This window comes from Nerophis ophidion, linkage group LG18 (genome assembly GCF_033978795.1).
Source record: "Nerophis ophidion isolate RoL-2023_Sa linkage group LG18, RoL_Noph_v1.0, whole genome shotgun sequence".
NCBI classification, from domain to species: Eukaryota; Metazoa; Chordata; class Actinopteri; order Syngnathiformes; family Syngnathidae; genus Nerophis; species Nerophis ophidion.
In genome coordinates this window covers 15,022,592-15,041,198 of record NC_084628.1, presented here as the reverse complement: position 1 = coordinate 15,041,198, position 18,607 = coordinate 15,022,592, and the positions used below count along the sequence as shown (strand labels likewise).

The following is an 18,607-nucleotide window of genomic DNA, read 5'->3' as shown; positions in this document are numbered from 1 at the left end:
TCAATACAACCTTCAGACCATATATTGTGTTAGAAGACAAGAAAAAAGGTGACATGTCTTTTAAACACTGAATTATGAGACCACAAAGAGTCTATAAGCCTTAATCAATCCACAGGTTAACAAGCATCGCCACTTCAGTAAAACATCCACTGCTTTTAATTCACACACTTTTAACATAAAAGCAATCATGTTCCTGATGAAGATCAGAATGCTGTTTTGTATTTGTAGAAAATTAAATGTATTTTTGTCTAAAAAAAAAAAAGTCTAAATGATGGACAAGACTGTCTTTAACTTGCATTAGATGGCCAAACAAACTTATTAGGAAGCAACTTACCATCAACTTCGTAGCACAATAATCCACCTAGAAGGATGAACGCTAGTGGACTCATTCTAGCATATTAAAAACATCCACGACTGGCGCGCAAATCCTCGAATTCAGTGCAAAAAAACAAAAAAAAAGTCCAAGCAGAAAGACAAGCTATTAAGTCTATAAACTGACAAAAGCCAGTTTATGTGTCCACCAAAACGAGAGGATCCATTCAAAAATAAAGTAGGTCAAGCCGGAGCTTCTTGGGGTTTTTTTTCGTCTCCTCGGTTGTGATATCCCGTCTGCCGGCAGGAATGATCAAAAATTTTAAATAAAAACTTCCACACCCCGGCACCGTAACAGCGACTAGGTGCGCTTCTCCTCCCCGGCTCCACTCACGCGCGTCCCGGCCACGTTCTCAGGTGCTCATCGGTGACGCACACCGGAGCGCATCAACCAGAATCACAGCAAAAACAAATAAAAAAAAAAACTTTTTTTTTTTTCTTATGACAAGAAAATGTACCCTCTCCCCGCAGAGCCGTGGGGGGTAAGTGGCAGTGCGTGAAAAGTCATATCAGCAGAGAAGCACAACATCCTCCTCCTCTCCCGTGTTTGCGCGGTGCCTCCTTGGATGCGAACGGCGCACACTCTTTGCGCAGCCGGCATCGCCCGCACACCAGACAGCCAGTTGGGGAGGGAAGGATCGGGACAGCAGGGGTGGATATCGCACTAAAAAGTCCACTTTGTGTTTAATAGAAATGCAATGAGGGGGAATTCAACTGCATGTATACTTTTTATTCCAAGACACTATGCAAAATGCCAGGGCTTGGGTTAGGGTTGCAGGATGCATAGAATGTGTATATTATTGACCCATAATTGTAAATATGATCAACGGTTGATAGAGCTATAGGCTCTGTGGTTGCACAACAACACGAAAGATGATTATTTTAATTATTTTTTTGGGGATGACAGACACATTTGTGACACAAGCTGTTGAGGTTCACACAGAGGGGAGGAAGGAGGAGGGGCGGGAGGTGACTGTGGATGTTGTCTGCCCAGCAACCCCCCTCCATGTTCAGGGGGAGAGTGAACTGTGAGCTCCCCCTGCTGGTGATGCCAGCAACACCATGTACGCTCCAGAAGAGCTGAATCACAACGTCTGGAAGTCTTTGCTGAGAACAAATTAGTCACGTTGTGTTGGGAAAGTGTTAAATCTAGTGTTTAAGTGTTAATAGTGCAGTGGTGGATCAACTAAAAAAGATTTGGATAATAGTCTGGTGATATTATTTTGCAAGGTAAGGGGTCGGCAACCCAAAATGTTGAAAGAGCCATACTGGACCAATATATATATATATATATATATATATATATATAGGGGCAGCACGGTGTAAGAGGGGTTAGTGCGTCTGCCTCACAATACGCAGGTCCTGAGTTTAATCCCGGGCTCGGGATCTTTCTGTGTGGAGTTTGCATATTCTGGCCGTGACTGCGTGGGTTCCCTCCGGCTTCCTCCCACCTCCAAAGACCTGCACCTGGAGATAGGTTGATTGGCAACACTAAATTGGCCCTAGTGTGTGAATGGGAGTGTGAATGTTGTCTCTTTATCGTTCTTGGCCCAGTGATGAGGTGGCGACTTGTCCGGGGTGTATCCCGCCTTCCGACTGATCATAACACTTATGCTTATAAGACATACATATATATATATATATATATATACACACCATATTTCTTTGAATTGCCGCCGGGGCGTTAATTAATTTAAAACCTCTTCTCACTCATGCGCTTACCAAAGACATGCGGTAAAAGTAAGCATGCGCTAATCATTTTAAAACATCTTTTCACTCCGGCACTTACCAAAAGCTTGCAGTAAAAATTTGAGTGTGATGTAAGCTTGGACCTTAAATCCTACTGAGATAGGCACCAGCGCCCCCCGCGACCCCAAAAACAGAATAAGCGGTAGAAATGGCTGGACGGATGGCTATATATATATATATATATATATATATATATATATATATATATATATATATATATATATATATATATATATATATATATATATATATATATATATATATATATATATATATATATAAGGCTTCACGGTGGCAGAGGGGTTAGTGCGTCTGCCTCACAATACGAAGGTCCTGCAGTCCTGGGATCAAATCTAGGCTCGGGATCTTTCTGCGTGGAGTTTGCATGTTCTCCCCGTGAATGCGTGGGTTCCCTCCGGGTACTCCGGCTTCCTCCCACTTCCAAAGACATGCACCTGGGGATAGGTTGATTGGCAACACTAAATTGGCCCTAGTGTGTGAATGTGAGTGTGAATGTTGTCTGTCTATCTGTGTTGGCCCTGCGATGAGGTGGCGACTTGTCCAGGGTGTACCCCGCCTTCCGCCCGATTGTAGCTGAGATAGGCGCCAGCGCCCCCGCGACCCCAAAAGGGAATAAGCGGTAGAAAATGGATGGATGGATGGATATATATATATATATATATATATATATATATATATATATATATATGTACATATACCATATTTCCTTGAATTGCCAAAGGGCATATAGTATGCGCCCAACTTGAATTACTGCGGGGCCAAACTCACTTCCCAAAATAATTAGCGCATGCTTAGTATTACTGCCTGGTCAAACTCGTGACGTCACGAGTGACACTTCCCCTGTCATCATTTTCAAAATAGAGGAGGCTGATTTCATTACCGGTAATTTGAAATCGCATAAAGGGAAGAAGATTAAGAGCTATTCAGTAGGATTTAAGGTCCAAGCTTACATCACACAAAATTTTTTACTGCATGCCTTTGGTAAGTGCCGGAGTGAGAAGAGGTTTTAAAATAATTAGCACATGCTTACTTTTACCGCATGCCTTTGGTAAGCGCAGGTGTGAGAAGAGGTTTTAAATTAATTAACGCCCCGGTGGCAATTCAAGGAAATACGGTGTATATATATATATATATATATATATATATATATATATATATATATATATATATATATATATATATATATATATATATATATGTGTGTGTCTTATACTAGCCTACTATCAAAGGCTGAGCAAATCTTCGTTGACGGAAATTTTGTATTTTCATTTTTATTCTACACATTGTTCGCAACATTGAAAATCATTAGTAAAATGGAGGCTTCTCACAAGATGAGATAACTCCTGGAAAATACTAACTTAGAATGGCCAAAAATATAGATGTGTGTCCAAGTTTAAGGGATTTCTTAGGGATTTACTACAATATTTGCAAGCGGGGTTACGTTTGATGTGGTCTGGAACAACATGTCACACAAACAACTATGAGAAATGCAACCAATATCACATACGGATAATGTGTCATGAGACATGCAAATATACATTAAATACACAGAGGACAGAAGTAAAGGAAATTAAACGAGCTCAACTATACCTACAAACGAGGCATAATGATGCATTATGTACATACAGCTAGCCTCGATAGCATGTTAGCATCAATTAGCCTGCAGTCATGGATTGACCAATTATGCCTGATAAGCACTCCAGCAAATCAATAACGCCAACAAAGCTCAACTTTGTAAATTCATGCACAGTATTAAAAATTTGGTGGACAAATTGAGACAACGAAGTGGCATAAAACACGTCTTTCTGTGGCAGCATCGGAGAAAACAGTACGTGTAAAACTACAGCGAGTTAAAGGATCGCTGAAATTAGTAGGACAAAAAAGGTGCTCGCCAAATACTCTCATCAGTGAAGCATGTTTCATATGAACAGTGGAATTTCTAACAATTAGGAAGGTTTGTACCATGTTTGTTCTCCAACAGAAACATAGTAAAATTATTTTTCCATTTTCCCAAATCTCTGAAAGAGGTCTAGGGAGCCACTAGGGCGGCGCTAAAGAGCCGCATCTGGCTCTAGAGCCGCGAGTTGCTGACCCCCGATCTCGGAGATGAGATGAAGCGGAGTGGGGGTGGTCATGTTTTGAAGTGAACGCTTTGCATAACATTCAAAACTACATGTGGCGCAGTGGGGAGAGTGGCCGTGCGCAACCCGAGGGTCACTGGTTCAAATCCCACCTAGTACCAACCTCGTCACGTCCGTTGTGTCCTGAGCAAGACACTTCACCCTTGCTCCTGATGGGTGCCTTGCATGGCAGCTCCCTCCATCAGTGTGTGAATGTGTGTGTGAATGGGTAAATGTGGAAGTAGTGTCAAAGCGCTTTGAGTACCTTGAAGGTAGAAAAGCGCTATACAAGTACAACCCATTTATATTGCAATTTATGCAGAGTTGCAAGTGTCTGCATGGGGACATGTGCAATTATAATAAAAAGTGGGAAGTTTTGTATTGTGGGAAATTGTTCGGAATGAGCTGAACGTTTGGAGGTTAAAATGTTTTTGGGAATGTGCAGAATTGTTAACACAGACTGTAATTCCTAAAATATTCTGAATGCTTTACCGCATGGGTGTCTAACTCTGGCCCACGGGCCAAATTTGGCCCGCCGTGTAATTTCATTTGGCCCTTGAGGTAATATCAAATTAAAATTAGAGCTGGCCCGCCGGTATTATGCAGCGGTGATGCCTCTAACACTGCATTCACCGCTGATACTCATACTTGCCAACCCTCACGATTTTCTCGGGAGACTCCCAAAGTTCAGTGCCCCTCCCGAAAATCTCCCGGGGCAACCATTCTTCTGAATTTCTCCCGATTTCCACTGCCTTTAGCGTCCTCTACAGCCTGTCGTCACGTCCGCTTTTCCGCCATACAAACAACGTGCCGGCCCAGTCACATTATATATGCGGCTTTCAATCAATCAATCAATCAATGTTTACTTATATAGCCCTAAATCACTAGTGTCTCAAAGGGCTTTAACACACACAAGTGAATTCAAGGCATACTTGATCAACAGCCATAAGGGTCACACTGAGGGTGGCCGTATAAACAACTTTAACACTTTTACAAATATGTTCCACACTGTGAAGCCACACCAAACAAGAATTACAAACACATTTCGGGAGAACATCCGCACCGTAGCACAACATAAACTCAACAGAAGAAATACCCAGAACCCATTGCAGCACTAACTATTCCGGGACGCTACAATATACATCCTTGCTACCACCAAACCCCGCTCCCCCAATTTTTATTTAAATTTTATCTGATATGCCATTGATATTTTTTAATCATTATTATTATAATTTGAAACTCGATTTTGCATGTGACTACAAAGTTATATAAGCCTTGCTTGTTTAATATTCAATGCAAAACCTGTTTGGGTCCCTATTAAAAGGTTAATTTGTTCAACCTTGGCCCGCGGCTTTGTTCAGTTTTAAATTTTGGCCCACTCTGTATTTGAGTTTGACACCCCTGCGTTACCAGTTGAATGGTTTGAATCTGTTGAATAATGTGGAATTTAAAATGAACCCACCTCCATTTATTTTGGGGATGTCAAAAGCATCGATAATTTGATAAATGGGTTGTACTTGTATAGCGCTTTTCTACCTTCAAGGTACTCAAAGCGCTTTGACACTACTTCCACATTTACCCATTCACACACACATTCACACACTGATGGAGGGAGCTGCCATGCAAGGCGCCAACCAGCACCCATCAGGAGCAAGGGTGAAGTGTCTTGCTCAGGACACAACAGACGTGACAAGGTTGGTACTAGGTGGGATTTGAACCAGGGACCCTCGGGTTGCGCACGGCCACTCTCCCACTGCGCCACGCCGTCCCTATAATACCAAGTCGATAGGAACATAATAAAACAACATGGATTTTTGTTTTGTTTTTTTGTCAGAATTGTCAGTACTGGATTCTCTGCGATGAGGTGGTGACGTGTCCGGGGTGTACGCCGCCTTCCGCCTGATTGTAACTGAGATAGGCACCAGCGCCCCCCCGCGACTCCAAAGGGAATAAGCGGTAGGAAATGGATGGATGGATGGATGGATACTGTTCAACACTTTTTCCTCAGGGAGCCACATTAAAGCCTGCTGTCTTAAAAAAAAAAAAAGCCATTCAGTTTTTCCACAAATGTTTACTTGTTATAAATGCGGATTTGGCACTTCCTGGTCGCCCTCGCACATGGACAAATAATAATGGAAGTGCAGCATAGCTGAAGGTGTAATTCCACTTCATGGCACACCTCCTACGCACCTGGTTTGCCAGGGAAACAGGTGTCGCAGAATTTATAAATGTGACGCACTTTAGCAACTTTTGGCGATACGTAGAGAGTGAAGGTACATTTGTAAAAGTGAAAAAAATGTGTATCTAGCACCATGTATATATTCAGTCATTAAATACAAGAGTTCACAAAAATGTTCACTATGTAAGTGAAAGCGGAGATCCGCCACCACAAGCCCGGGGAATGTGCATGACCACACCATGCAGAAAACCTCCCCAAAGTGTGCAACCAAAAAATGTTATCCCTTCTATAAATGCTAAGAAAACACAACTTACAGACAATCTTCCACCGCTTGAATTTGACTGGTTTACTTATGTCACTATCGAGGCAAAAGGTATTTGCTGAATGCAACTCTTTTTTTATTGGCCACATTGTCCAAATACAAACCCCAAAACCAGTGAAGTTGGCACGTTGTGTAAATCGTAAATAATAACAAAATACAATGATTTACAAATCCTTTTCAACCTATATTTAATTGAATACACTGCAAAGACAAGATACTTAACGTTCAAACTACAAAACGTTATTTTGTGCAAACAGCTCATTTGAAATTTGATGCTTGCAACATGTTTCAAAAAAGTGTCAAAAAAGACAGAAAGTTGATGAATGCTCATCCAACACTTATTTGGAACATCCCACAGGTGAACAGGCTAATTGCGAACAGGTGGGTGCCATGATTGGGTATACAAGCAGCTTCCATGAAATGCTCAGTTGTTCACAAACAAGGATTGGGCGAGGGTCACCACTTTGTGAACAAATGCGTGAGCAAAATGTCAAACAGTTGAAGAACAACATTTCTCAACCAGCTACTGCAAGGAATTTAGGGATTTCACCATCTATGTGCATAATATCATCAAAAGGTTCAGAGAATCTAGAGAAATCCCTGCAGGTAAGCGATGATATTACGGATCTCGGATCCCTCAGGCGGTACTATATTAAAAAGTGATATCAGTGCGTAAAGGATATCAGAAAACCACTATCAGTAACTAAAGTTTTTCGCTACATCTGTAAGTGCAAGTTAAAACTGTACTATGCAAAGCCAAAGCCATTTATCAACAACACCCAGAAACGCCGCCAGCTTCGCTGGGCCCAAGCTCATCTAAGATGGATCGATGCAAAGTGGAAAAGTGTTCTGTGGTCTTACGAGTCCACATTTCAAAGTGTTTTTGGAAACTGTGGACGATGTGTCCTCTGGAACAAAGAGGAAAATAACCATTCAGATTGTTATAGGCGCAAAGTTGAAAAAGCAGCATCTGTGATGGTATGGGGGTGTATTGGTGCCCAAGGCATGTGTAACTTGCATACTTGTGAACGCACCATTAATGCTGAAAGGTACATAAAGGTTTTGGAGTAACATACTGTATGTTGCCATCCAAGCAACGTTATCATGGACGTCCCTGCTTATTTCAGCAAGACAATGCCAAGCCACGTGTTACAACAGCGTGGCTTCATAGTAAAAGAGTGCGTGTACTAGACTGGCCTGTCTGTAGTCCAGACCTGTCCCCCATTGAAAATATGTGGCGCAACATGGAGCCTAAAATACCACAACTTAAGCTGTACATCAAGCAAGAATGGGAAATAATTCCACCTGAAAAGTTTCAAAAATTGGTCTCCTCAATTCCCCAACGTTTACTGAGAGTTGTTAAAAGGAAAGGCCGTGTAACACAGTGGTAAAAATGCCCGTGTCAACTTTTTTGCAATGTTTTGCTGCCAAAGAAAATGAAGTTTCTCAGTTCGAACATTAAATATCTGGTCTTTGCAGTCTATTCGTTTGAATAAAAGTTGAAAATGATTTGCCAATCATCGTGTTCTGTTTTTATTTGCAAATTATGCAACGTGCACAATTCACTGGTTTTGGGTTTTACAGTTAAGCTACGTTACTTTGATTTTTAAGTTAATCATTTTCAATGGAAAACCTAGTTTTTACCACTGCAGCCGTAAACCGGAATGGATTATCAAAAACCGTACTCACTACAGGAAAACTGTTATTGGCAGGAACGGCAACGAGTGCCAACTTCACTGGTTTTGGGGTTTGTAAAATAAACCAAAAAACCCTGCAAAAATGAAAAAAAGAAATAGAGCAAAAATGCATAACGTCACGAGAAAAAGCCAGAAATCTTGCTACTAGTAAAACAAAGGAACTAATATTTGTTTTGCATTTTTTGCTTGAGCCTTTTTATTAGCAGATTTCATTAGAAATGATATGATGATGTCACACTACCAGCATTGTGAAACAACGTTTAGAGCAAAATTGCCGGTTTTATTTATTTGAAGGCTCCACGCCACTGTTGTTCTTTTTAGAATGTCAAATAATTGCCTATTGTTATTTATGAGCAAATTTACAAGCACTGTAGTGTTTGCTTAAATATACTGGGAGGTTACAGCTGTTCATTCTTAAAATATAAAGACATCTTTGCAAAAAGATTCTGAATCACAGTAATATTAAATACTTGGCATTTTGAAACGGTTTTAAAAATACAATGATTTTTTTTTTATTTTTGTTTTATTTTATTTTTATTTACACCATTTAAGAATGGTGTAAATGTATAGGTATCGGTATCAACTACTGAAGTGCTGGTATCGTGCCAACTCAAACCTGTGAAAACATTTTTGAAGTAATATAAAATGTGAGAGGAAATGACAATTATACAAAAAATATGTTTGTATATTTCTTGTCTATGATCCAACAAATGTAAAGTCAAAGGAAGCATAGGCGGTATAGCTCGGGAGGCAGAGTGGCCGTGCCAGCAACTTGAGGGTTTCCAGGTTCGATTCCCGCTTTCGCCATCCTAGTCACTGCCGTTGTGTCCTTGGGCAAGACACTTTACCCACCTGCTCCCAGTTCTACCCACACTGGTTTAAATGTAACTTAGATATTGGGTTTCACTATGTAAAAAAGCGCTTTGAGTCATGAGAGAAAAGCGCTATATAAATATAATTCACTTCACTTTAAAGGCGTCGATCAATGCCGACAATGCCGAGCACAATTGATGGCAACTTTCAATCTTAAAATAATTTTTGAAAAATCAATCTTGTTATTTTCTGCGATGAGGTGGCGACTCATCCAGGGTGTACCCCGCCTTCCGCCCGATTGTAGCTGAAATAGGCACCAGAGCCCCCCACGACTCCAAAGGGAATAAGGGGTAGAAAATATATGGATGGATGGATGGATGGATGGATGTTGTAAATTTTTTGGCAAGTTTGTCGGTTTTACATAATTAAAAAGTCACAAATCATATAGTGTATAATAATTAACAAAGCCTCACTAAGATTTCATTGTGACCAATAAGAAAATAATAACATTATCATCTTGACTTCGAACAGACTACACGCCAGCAAATGAAGGGCATACTTAGTCAACAGCCATACATGTCACACTAAGGGTGGCAGTATGAACAATGCCAACACTGTCATAAACATGTGCCATATAGTGTAACCGCACTAAACAACAACGAAAAAACACATTTTGGAATAATATTTGCACCGCAACACAACATAAACACTACAAAACAAATTCCCAGAATTCTTTGCAGCACCAACTCTTCTGGGACGCTACAATATAAACAAACGTCATTGGTAGATTTACACCTAACATTCACTGTAATGATAGCACGTACAATAGCGTATCTAGTCGATACTAGTATGATTATATCAAAATCTTCTTTTGTTTTTGTTTTTTATTTATATTATGTTTATAAACTCAGAAAATATGTCCCTGGACACATGAGGATTTTGAATGTCTGATTCTGTAGCTACTTGACATCGGATTGATACCCAAATTTGTGGTATCATCCAATATTAATGTAAAGCATCCAAACAACAGAGTAATAAGTTGAGTATAGTAAGTTGAGTTTATACCAAAATGGATACATGGATGATACAGCAGAGGATTGGGAGAATGGCATGTGGTCAGATGAAAGCAAAATAGAACTTTTTGGTGTAAAGAAGAATACTGAGTTGCATCCCAAGAACACCATACCTACTGTGAAGCATGGAGGTGGAAACATCGCGCTTTGGGGCTGTTTTTCTGCTAAGGGGACAGGACGATTGATCCGTGTTAAGGAAAGAATGAATGGGGCCATTTATCGTGAGATTTTGAGCCAAAACCTCCTTCCATCAGTGAGAGCTTTGAATGGTTGACCAAATACTTATTTTCCACCATAATTTACAAATAAAATATTTTAAATTCCTACAATGTGAATTCCTGGATTTTTTTTTTTCACATTCTGTCTCTCACAGTTGAAAATTACAGACCTCTGTCATCATTTTAAGTGGGAGAACTGGCACAATCGGTGGATGACTAAATACTTTTTTGCCCCACTGTATGTTTAATGTACTCCAAGATTTTTTGGGTTAAAATAAAGACAATAATTGCATTTTTTGTGGTCCTCCTTTGCTTAGAAAAGTATCGAAGAGAACCAAAATGCTTTTGGTACCGGTACCAAAATATTGGTATCAGGACAGCACTAGCACACACACACACATTGATAGATCGGCGCCTATGAAAGGAAGCCTGCAGGTGTCGAAATGTCCACACAAGAAAACGTTAACGCAGGCGTTGATGAGGGCGTTTGATTATCGCCTTTAAAGTCTGAGATGTTCCTGTGAAGTGTCCATGTTATGATTTACAGCACCAAACAAAGAGTACAAAGTCAAGAGTGGTTGCTGTGGGCTACATGCCGAGGAAAGCATCCGTGCCAATAAAGTACACAAGAGCAACACCATGACGAGGGGTGGGCTCAGACCACTTCTATCGCCTTTAATAACTGCCTTGCCTTCTTCTGTGGGGTTTGCGGAGCTGCAAGTCTCAGCTTGCCCACTCCGAAGAAAGATCTGCCCCTGCTTTCAGACATGTTTCTTGTCTTTGTGCAGAGTTTTTTTCTAACCGACGAGAAGCCATTCCGTTAGAAGACGTAAACAAGAAGCGCCGTCTGGGACTTTTATCGATGCAAAACTGAGGGAGTCGTTCTCCTTTTTATGCCCCGTTTCCATCAGCGTATCTGCAGCCAGGGCTGAAGTATTTTTTTTTTTTTTCCACAGCTTCCTGAAAGCGGATTTATGATAATTAAAATGCGGAGGGGAGCGTTTGCACCGAAGATACCATTGGTGGATAATCTCACCTTCAAAGAGTCGTACGATGGCGACGTCACTCTTTGTGGACTTATTTGTTCAACTTGAATCATGACACACTCGTTGTCACTTTAGTAGTAAATGATGTGTTTGTAATTGAATGAAAAGGGACTAATTAAATCAGAGTCTCCATTGTTGTCCTTCTGCCATCTGCTCCTCCGAGGTGGATCTTTTCATTATAGAGCTTGTCGTAAGGCAGAATAATTCCACTATTACTTCTACTTAAGTAATGAAACTAGTAGAAAACGTGGATAGGTGTAGACGACCGCACCGTAGCCCACAGGACATTATCCAATTGTTCTTTATAGACCAGGGGTGGCAAACTCATTGTGGATTGGCAACACTAAATTGGCCCTAGTGTGTGAATGTGAGTGTGAATGTTGTCCGTCTATCTGTGTTGGCCCTGTGATGAGGTGGCGACTTGTCCAGGGTGTACCCCGCCTTCCGCCCGTTTGTAGCTGAGATAGGCACCAGCGTCACCAAAGGGAATGAGTGGTAGAAAATGGATGGATGCATGGATGGATGTGTATATATATATATATATATATATATATATTATATATATATATATATATATATATATATATATATATATATATATATACACACATGTACATATATACACATATATATCCACACATAGACAGTATACATACATACATACACACACACATATATATATATATATATATATATATATATATATTTATATACACATTTATATATACAAACACATACATATTTACAAACATACATACACATGCACCTGGGGATAGGTTGATTGGCAAACACTAAATGGGTCCTAGTGTGTGAATGTGAGTGTGATTGTTGTCCGTCTATCTGTGTTGGCCCTGCGATGAGGTGGCGACTTGTCCAGGGTGTACCCCGCCTTCCACCCGATTGTAGCTGAGATAGGCACCAGCGTCCCCCGCGACCCCAAAGGGAATAAGCCGTAGAAAATGGATGGATGAATGGGGCCACATGGAGAAAAATCGACTCCCAAGTGGGCCGAACTGGTAAAATCACGGCACGATAACTTAAAAATAAAGACAACCTCAGATTGTTTTCTTTGTTTAAAAATAAGAACAAGCACATACTGAAATTGTACAAATTGTGTTTTGCTTTTTTTTTCCTTTACATGTTGTGGCTAACAGTATTCTATCTTTATTTGTCATTATTTATATTTTCGGAATAATTTATGTGATAATGTCCATCAGTCAACTGCAACCAACCATCCATTTTCTACCGCTTGTCACTTTTGGGGTCGCGGGGGGTGCTGGAGCCTATCTAAGCTGCATTCGGGTGGAAGGCGGTCTACACCCTGGACAAGTCGCCACCTCAACATTCACACTCACATACTTATTTATGTATATAATATTTGTTTGCTTACTATGGTATATAATTTATTTATTTGTTCACTGTTTTGTTACAGTGAACAAGGAAATTGGATAAAATTGCTCTGGTATGAAAAGGGTTAGGATTAAATAAACTCTGCTTCTTCCATCCATTTTCTACCACTTGTCCCTTTTTGGGGTCGCGGAGAGGGGTGCTGGAGCCTATCTAAGCTGTATTCAGGTGGAAGGCGGAGTACACCCTGGACAAGTCGCCACCTCATCACAGGGCCAACACAGATAGACAGACAACTTTCACACACTAGGGCCAATTTAATGTTTCCAATCAACCTATCCCCAGGTGCATGTCTTTGGAGGTGGGAGGAAGCCGGAGTACCCGGAGGGAACCCACGCAGTCACGGGGAGAACATGCAAACTCCACACAGAAATATCCCAAGACCTAGATTGAACCCGGGACTACTCAGGACCTTCGTATCGTGAGGCACATGCACTAACCCCTGTTCCACCATGTTGCCCTAATAATGTTCATCAGTCAACTCCTCGGTGTTAATTTTCAACCAAGATAAAAATGGTAACACTTTTGTATGGGGAACATATTCACCTTTGATTAGTTGCTTATTTACATGCAAATTAGTAACATATTGGCTCTTAATTAGTCATTATTAAGTACTTATTAATGCCGTCTAACCCTAACTCTGACTAAATAACTCTAAATTAAGTCTTTTTTACTTGTTACAATATGTTCCCCATACTAAAGTGTTACCAAAAATGTATATCAAAATCAAATTACAGGATGTTATTTAGTTTGATCATTTTCCTCAACTGATGTACTAAGATCATGTGGTTTATTGTGTACATTTATAGCATCATCTACAAAGATACAAATAATTGTTATTGCGACATTCAGTGGACATATTTACGACAGCTGTTTCTTTCATTCAAAAATTTTTGGTTAATTTTTATACTTGGCAAACTCATCCCGCGGGCCGGATAAAACCTGTTCACAGGCCTGATCCGGCTTTCGGGCCGTACGTTTGACACCCCTGCTATAGACAGTAAAACTGAATTTTCTCCAGAGAAAATGATAGGAATAGAAATATTCTGTTACAGGGTGATCTGTTCTGTGTGAAATGTATGATTTTTTTTTCTACAACAGTGTCCCTATCCCCTTCCTGATCTGTCACCAGAGGTGGGTAGAGTAGCCAGAAATTGTACTCAAGTAAGAGTACTGTTACTTTAGAGATGTATTACTCAAGTAAAAGTAAGGAGTAGTCACCCAAATATTTACTTGAGTAAAAGTAAAAAGTATGTTGTGAAAAAACTACTCAAGTACTGAGTAACTGAGTACTGAGTAACCTGTTTGTTTAATGATTAAGGCAACAAATAATACACAAAAACATAAAAATAGCAATGAGCAAATTCAGAGCCAGGAATATCTCTTAAGCAACTAAAACAATAATATATATATTAAATAATAATACCTTAAAATAAGAAAAATCAAGGCACATTGAGCCACAATAACTTAACAGCACCATAGGCTCAGTAGGCATTCATTGATTGATTGACTGATTGAAACTTTTATTAGTAGATTGCACAGTACAGTACATATTCTGTACAATTGACCACTAAATGGTAACACCCCAATAAGTTTTTCAACGTTAATCAATTACTTAATAAATGACCAAGTCGAGGTGATCTACCTCATATATACATATACATACACAAACATATCATATATATATATATGCATTTATATATACAGTATATCAATAATATTTATTTATTTTGCCGTTTTTGTTCACATGTCAAAGGTGTTTTAATGAATATACATGCATGTTTAACATATAGATTCCTATCTTTCATGAAGACAAGAATATAAGTTGGTGTATTACCTGATTCTAATGACTTGCATTGATTGGAATCGGACAGTAGTGCTGATAACGTACACGTTTTCAAATGGAGGAGAAAAAAAGTTCCTCCTTTCTAATACCACATGAAAGTCGTTGGTTTTTAGCATCTTATTTGTCCTGCTTCCATATTCGTTTTTATACACCTTACAAGAAATACATTGGCGGCAAACTCAGTAGCTTGCTCGCTTGTTTGACCTGGCTTTCGGAGACTCTTATTTTGTTAGCGCAGGGCGCGATGGAGCAGCACTTTTATTGTGAAAACAGGAACTCTGCAATCAGTCTTTAGGCTTTTGATGGGAAGTACGGCTGAAATAAAAAGTGTCTTTTTTCCTTTACACTTTTGATTGATTGAAACTTGTATTAGTAGATTGCACAGCATAGTACATATTTTGTACAATTGACCACTAAATGGTAACACCCGAATAAGTTTTTCAACTTTTTTAGGGTGGGTCTACGTGTGACGATCATGTGACCGCCTGGCTCTGTTTGATTGGTCCAACGTCACCAGGGACTGCATGTGATTGGTGAATCGAAGTCAAACGTCACCAATGACTGCATTTGATTGGTGAAACAGAGTCAAACATCACCAGTGACTGCATGTGATTGGTGAAACGCAGGCATGCGCAGATTCTACTTCAAAGGTCTGTCTGAGAAACCAAAACAAACACTAACAGATCGATAAAAAAAAGTAAATGGAGCGGAGTAAAAGTAGCGTTTCTTCTCTATAAATATACTCAAGTAAAAGTAAAAGTATGTTGCATAAAAACTACTCTTAGAAGTACAATTTATCCCAAAAGTTACTCAAGTAGATGTAACGGAGTAAATGCAGCGCATTACTACCCACCTCTGTCTGTCACTGATAATATTTCCCTCAGACATACATTCAATCAATCAATGTTTACTTTTAAAGCCTTAAATCACGAGTGTCTCAAAGGGCTACACAAGCCATGACATCAATAAAATACTATCTATCCATCTATCTATCTATCCTCGGCTCAGATCCCACATTCTCAATGCCCTCAGTGGTGCGCAGCACAAGTACTGGACTTTTAAACTGTGACACTGGGATTGAAACCCGTCCGGATGTGTGTCAAGAAGATATGCAAATTAATGTTTTGATTATGTTAAATTTGTTAAAAAAATAAACTATTCTCCAATTTCTTTCCCATGATTCTGCTGGAATGTTGCCTATCCTTCACAATCATTTATCATTCTAATTATTAAAGAAACGTAAATACTATGGGAGGTCCTCTATCTTGCCCATAAAATCTGCTAAATAACCATTCAAAAAGTGCCAACAATATTCCATTTACATTTCGTGACTTGAATATTAACCAAATATTAGTGATAATGTTATTATAAGCGCTTTTGCAGACAAACTATTTATGGCGGCGACGTGATCGTGTGTCCCTATGTCTACATCATCAAAATGGTCTGTTGCTTCCTTGGGACCACATCGGGGCCTGTGTGTGTTTACCCCGGAGTCTGGTAAAGATCACATTTGACTTGCAGTGTAAACAGTCAGTTGGAAAAAAAAATCAGATTTTGAAAAAGTCAGATTGGCCTGCAGTATAAACGTATCACAATGGAGTGCAGTGCACACCAGTGTTTTCCAACCACAGATACTGCCTGGTATGCCGTGGAAAATTATGCAACTTCACCTAAGTGGTCCAAAAAATATTTTTCGCAAATCAATAATTCCATCCATCCATCCCTTTTTACCGCTTAATTATAATCTGCAAATAATGTGCCGTTGCTCAGTGTCTGTGCAGTGTAGAGCTTAGCAGAGTAACCACTCCATATCAGTAGGTGGCAACAGGAAGTTAATTGTTTTGTAAAAGTTGGAACGTGTCGGGTGAGACGAGGATGGTTTGTTGTGATCCCAATATGCAGACCACAGAGGGAGACAGGTATGTAATGCTTGAAATAAAAATGAACAAAAGGGAAAGGAGAAGGCATGAAGCATAGGGATGGATATGGTAAACGAAAGTAAAACTGAACTGGCTACTAAGTAAACAAAAACAGAATGCTGTACGACAGCAAAGACTTGCAGCGTGGGGACCAAAGACGCGTCCAAAAAGTACATCCCTACATGACATGGAAATCAACAATGTCCTGACAAAAAAAGATAGCATCTGCACAACTTAACCCTTGTGTAATGTTTAACATTGTTGTTACTCAGCCAGCGTTTGTGGGTCCGATAGACCCGTTGCACTTTGTGGCTTTTAATGCCTCACAATCAAACACAATCATTTTTTAATAAAAGAAAAAGGATACAATTAATTAATTTTTCCAACTGAGACTCACTGACTTTGGCTCATCTTCTGTGAAGACATATATTAAGGGAATAAGCGGTAGAAAATGAATGGATGGATGGATGTTAAAATACTCAACAGATGTTTATTGGGATAAGGTAAACACTTTTATGTTAAAATACTGAACAGATGTTTATTGGGATAAGGTAAACATCTGTTCAGTATTTTAACATAAAAGTGTTTGATGGTGAGGCATTAAAAGCCACAAAATGCAACAGGTCCATCAGACCCACAAACGCTGGCTGAGTAACGACAATATGAACGTTGCACGGAAAATTTCTCTGCCGGTTTCTGCATCCCACTGGGATTTTTCTTTTATGTTTCTGCACTGGCGGTTCCCACACAAGGTTGCAACATTGTTTGTCAACACTGTCTGCTCTCATTTTCTCGCACATTTGACCCTCTGATGTTCTGCGTACTTACACTCTGTCCTCCTCTTGTCTAGGCCAGCTGTGTGTGTGTGTGTGTGTGTGTGTGTGTGTGTGTTTTTTTTGGATTGATTTAAACTTGTTTTAGTAGATTGCACAGTACAGTACATATTCCGTACAATTGACCACTATGGTAACACCCAAATATGTTTTTGAACTTGTTTAAGTCGTGTCCAAGTTAATAAATTCATGGTAAACACACGGTGTGTGTGTGTGTGTGTGTGTGGTACACAGAACATCAATTTCCACACTTCTTTTAGCCCCAGGTCCAGTGGACCCAAACATCTTATATGTGATAGAAATGTGCAGGGGGGGTGTATGGTATGTGGTCATTAAATACGTATTCTAATATATGTTTTTCACAGAAAATGAGCCAAAGTCAGTGAGTCTCAGTTTGAAAAATTAATTAATTGTATTCTTTTTCTTTTAATAAAAACTGAAAACGGGTCCCACCTACCCGAACACCACACAAGTCTTGGTTGCTAACACAAAGCAGGTGTGGGCATGAAGCTGGTACAGGAAAACACCAAAAAAATAGGAAGGGCCACCAAAATAACAGCGCAAGACAACAACTAAAGCAAACCACCAACAAACTCAAAATAAGGTACGACGACCTGGTGGAGTTTCATTTTTAAAGGGGAACATTATCACCAGACCTATTTAAGCGTCAATATATACCTTGATGTTGCAGAAAAAAGCCCATATGTTTTTTTAACCGATTTCCGAACTCTAAATGGGTGAATTTTGGCGAATTAAACGCCTTTCAATTCATCGCTCTCGGAGCGATGATGTCAGAACGTGACGCCACCTTGGTAATCAATGCCATTTTCTCCACCACATTACACACAGCAAGTCAAATCAGCTCTGTTATTTTCCGTTTTTTCGACTGTTTTCCAGTACCTTGGAGACATCATTCCTCGTCGGAGTTTTGTCGGAGGGTGTAACATCACGATCAGGGACGGATTCAAGTTGATTTACGTAGAATGTGCATC

General features: G+C 39.8%; 1 protein-coding gene across 11 annotated transcripts in view; it reads right to left on the bottom strand.

Moving 5' to 3' along the window:
- robo2 (roundabout, axon guidance receptor, homolog 2 (Drosophila)) overlaps positions 1–18,607 on the bottom strand; it is a 1,004,723-nt gene that overhangs the window by 487,587 nt on the left and 498,529 nt on the right. Inside the window, exon 1 of one of the 11 annotated variants that reach the window (XM_061877319.1) lies at positions 335–932. The exons of the other annotated variants lie outside the window; for them this stretch is intronic. Coding sequence (XP_061733303.1) covers positions 335–389 — 55 coding nt within the window. The 5' untranslated portion in view covers positions 390–932. Of the gene's footprint in view, positions 1–334; positions 933–18,607 lie in introns of those variants that run through there. 11 annotated transcript variants of the gene reach the window in all.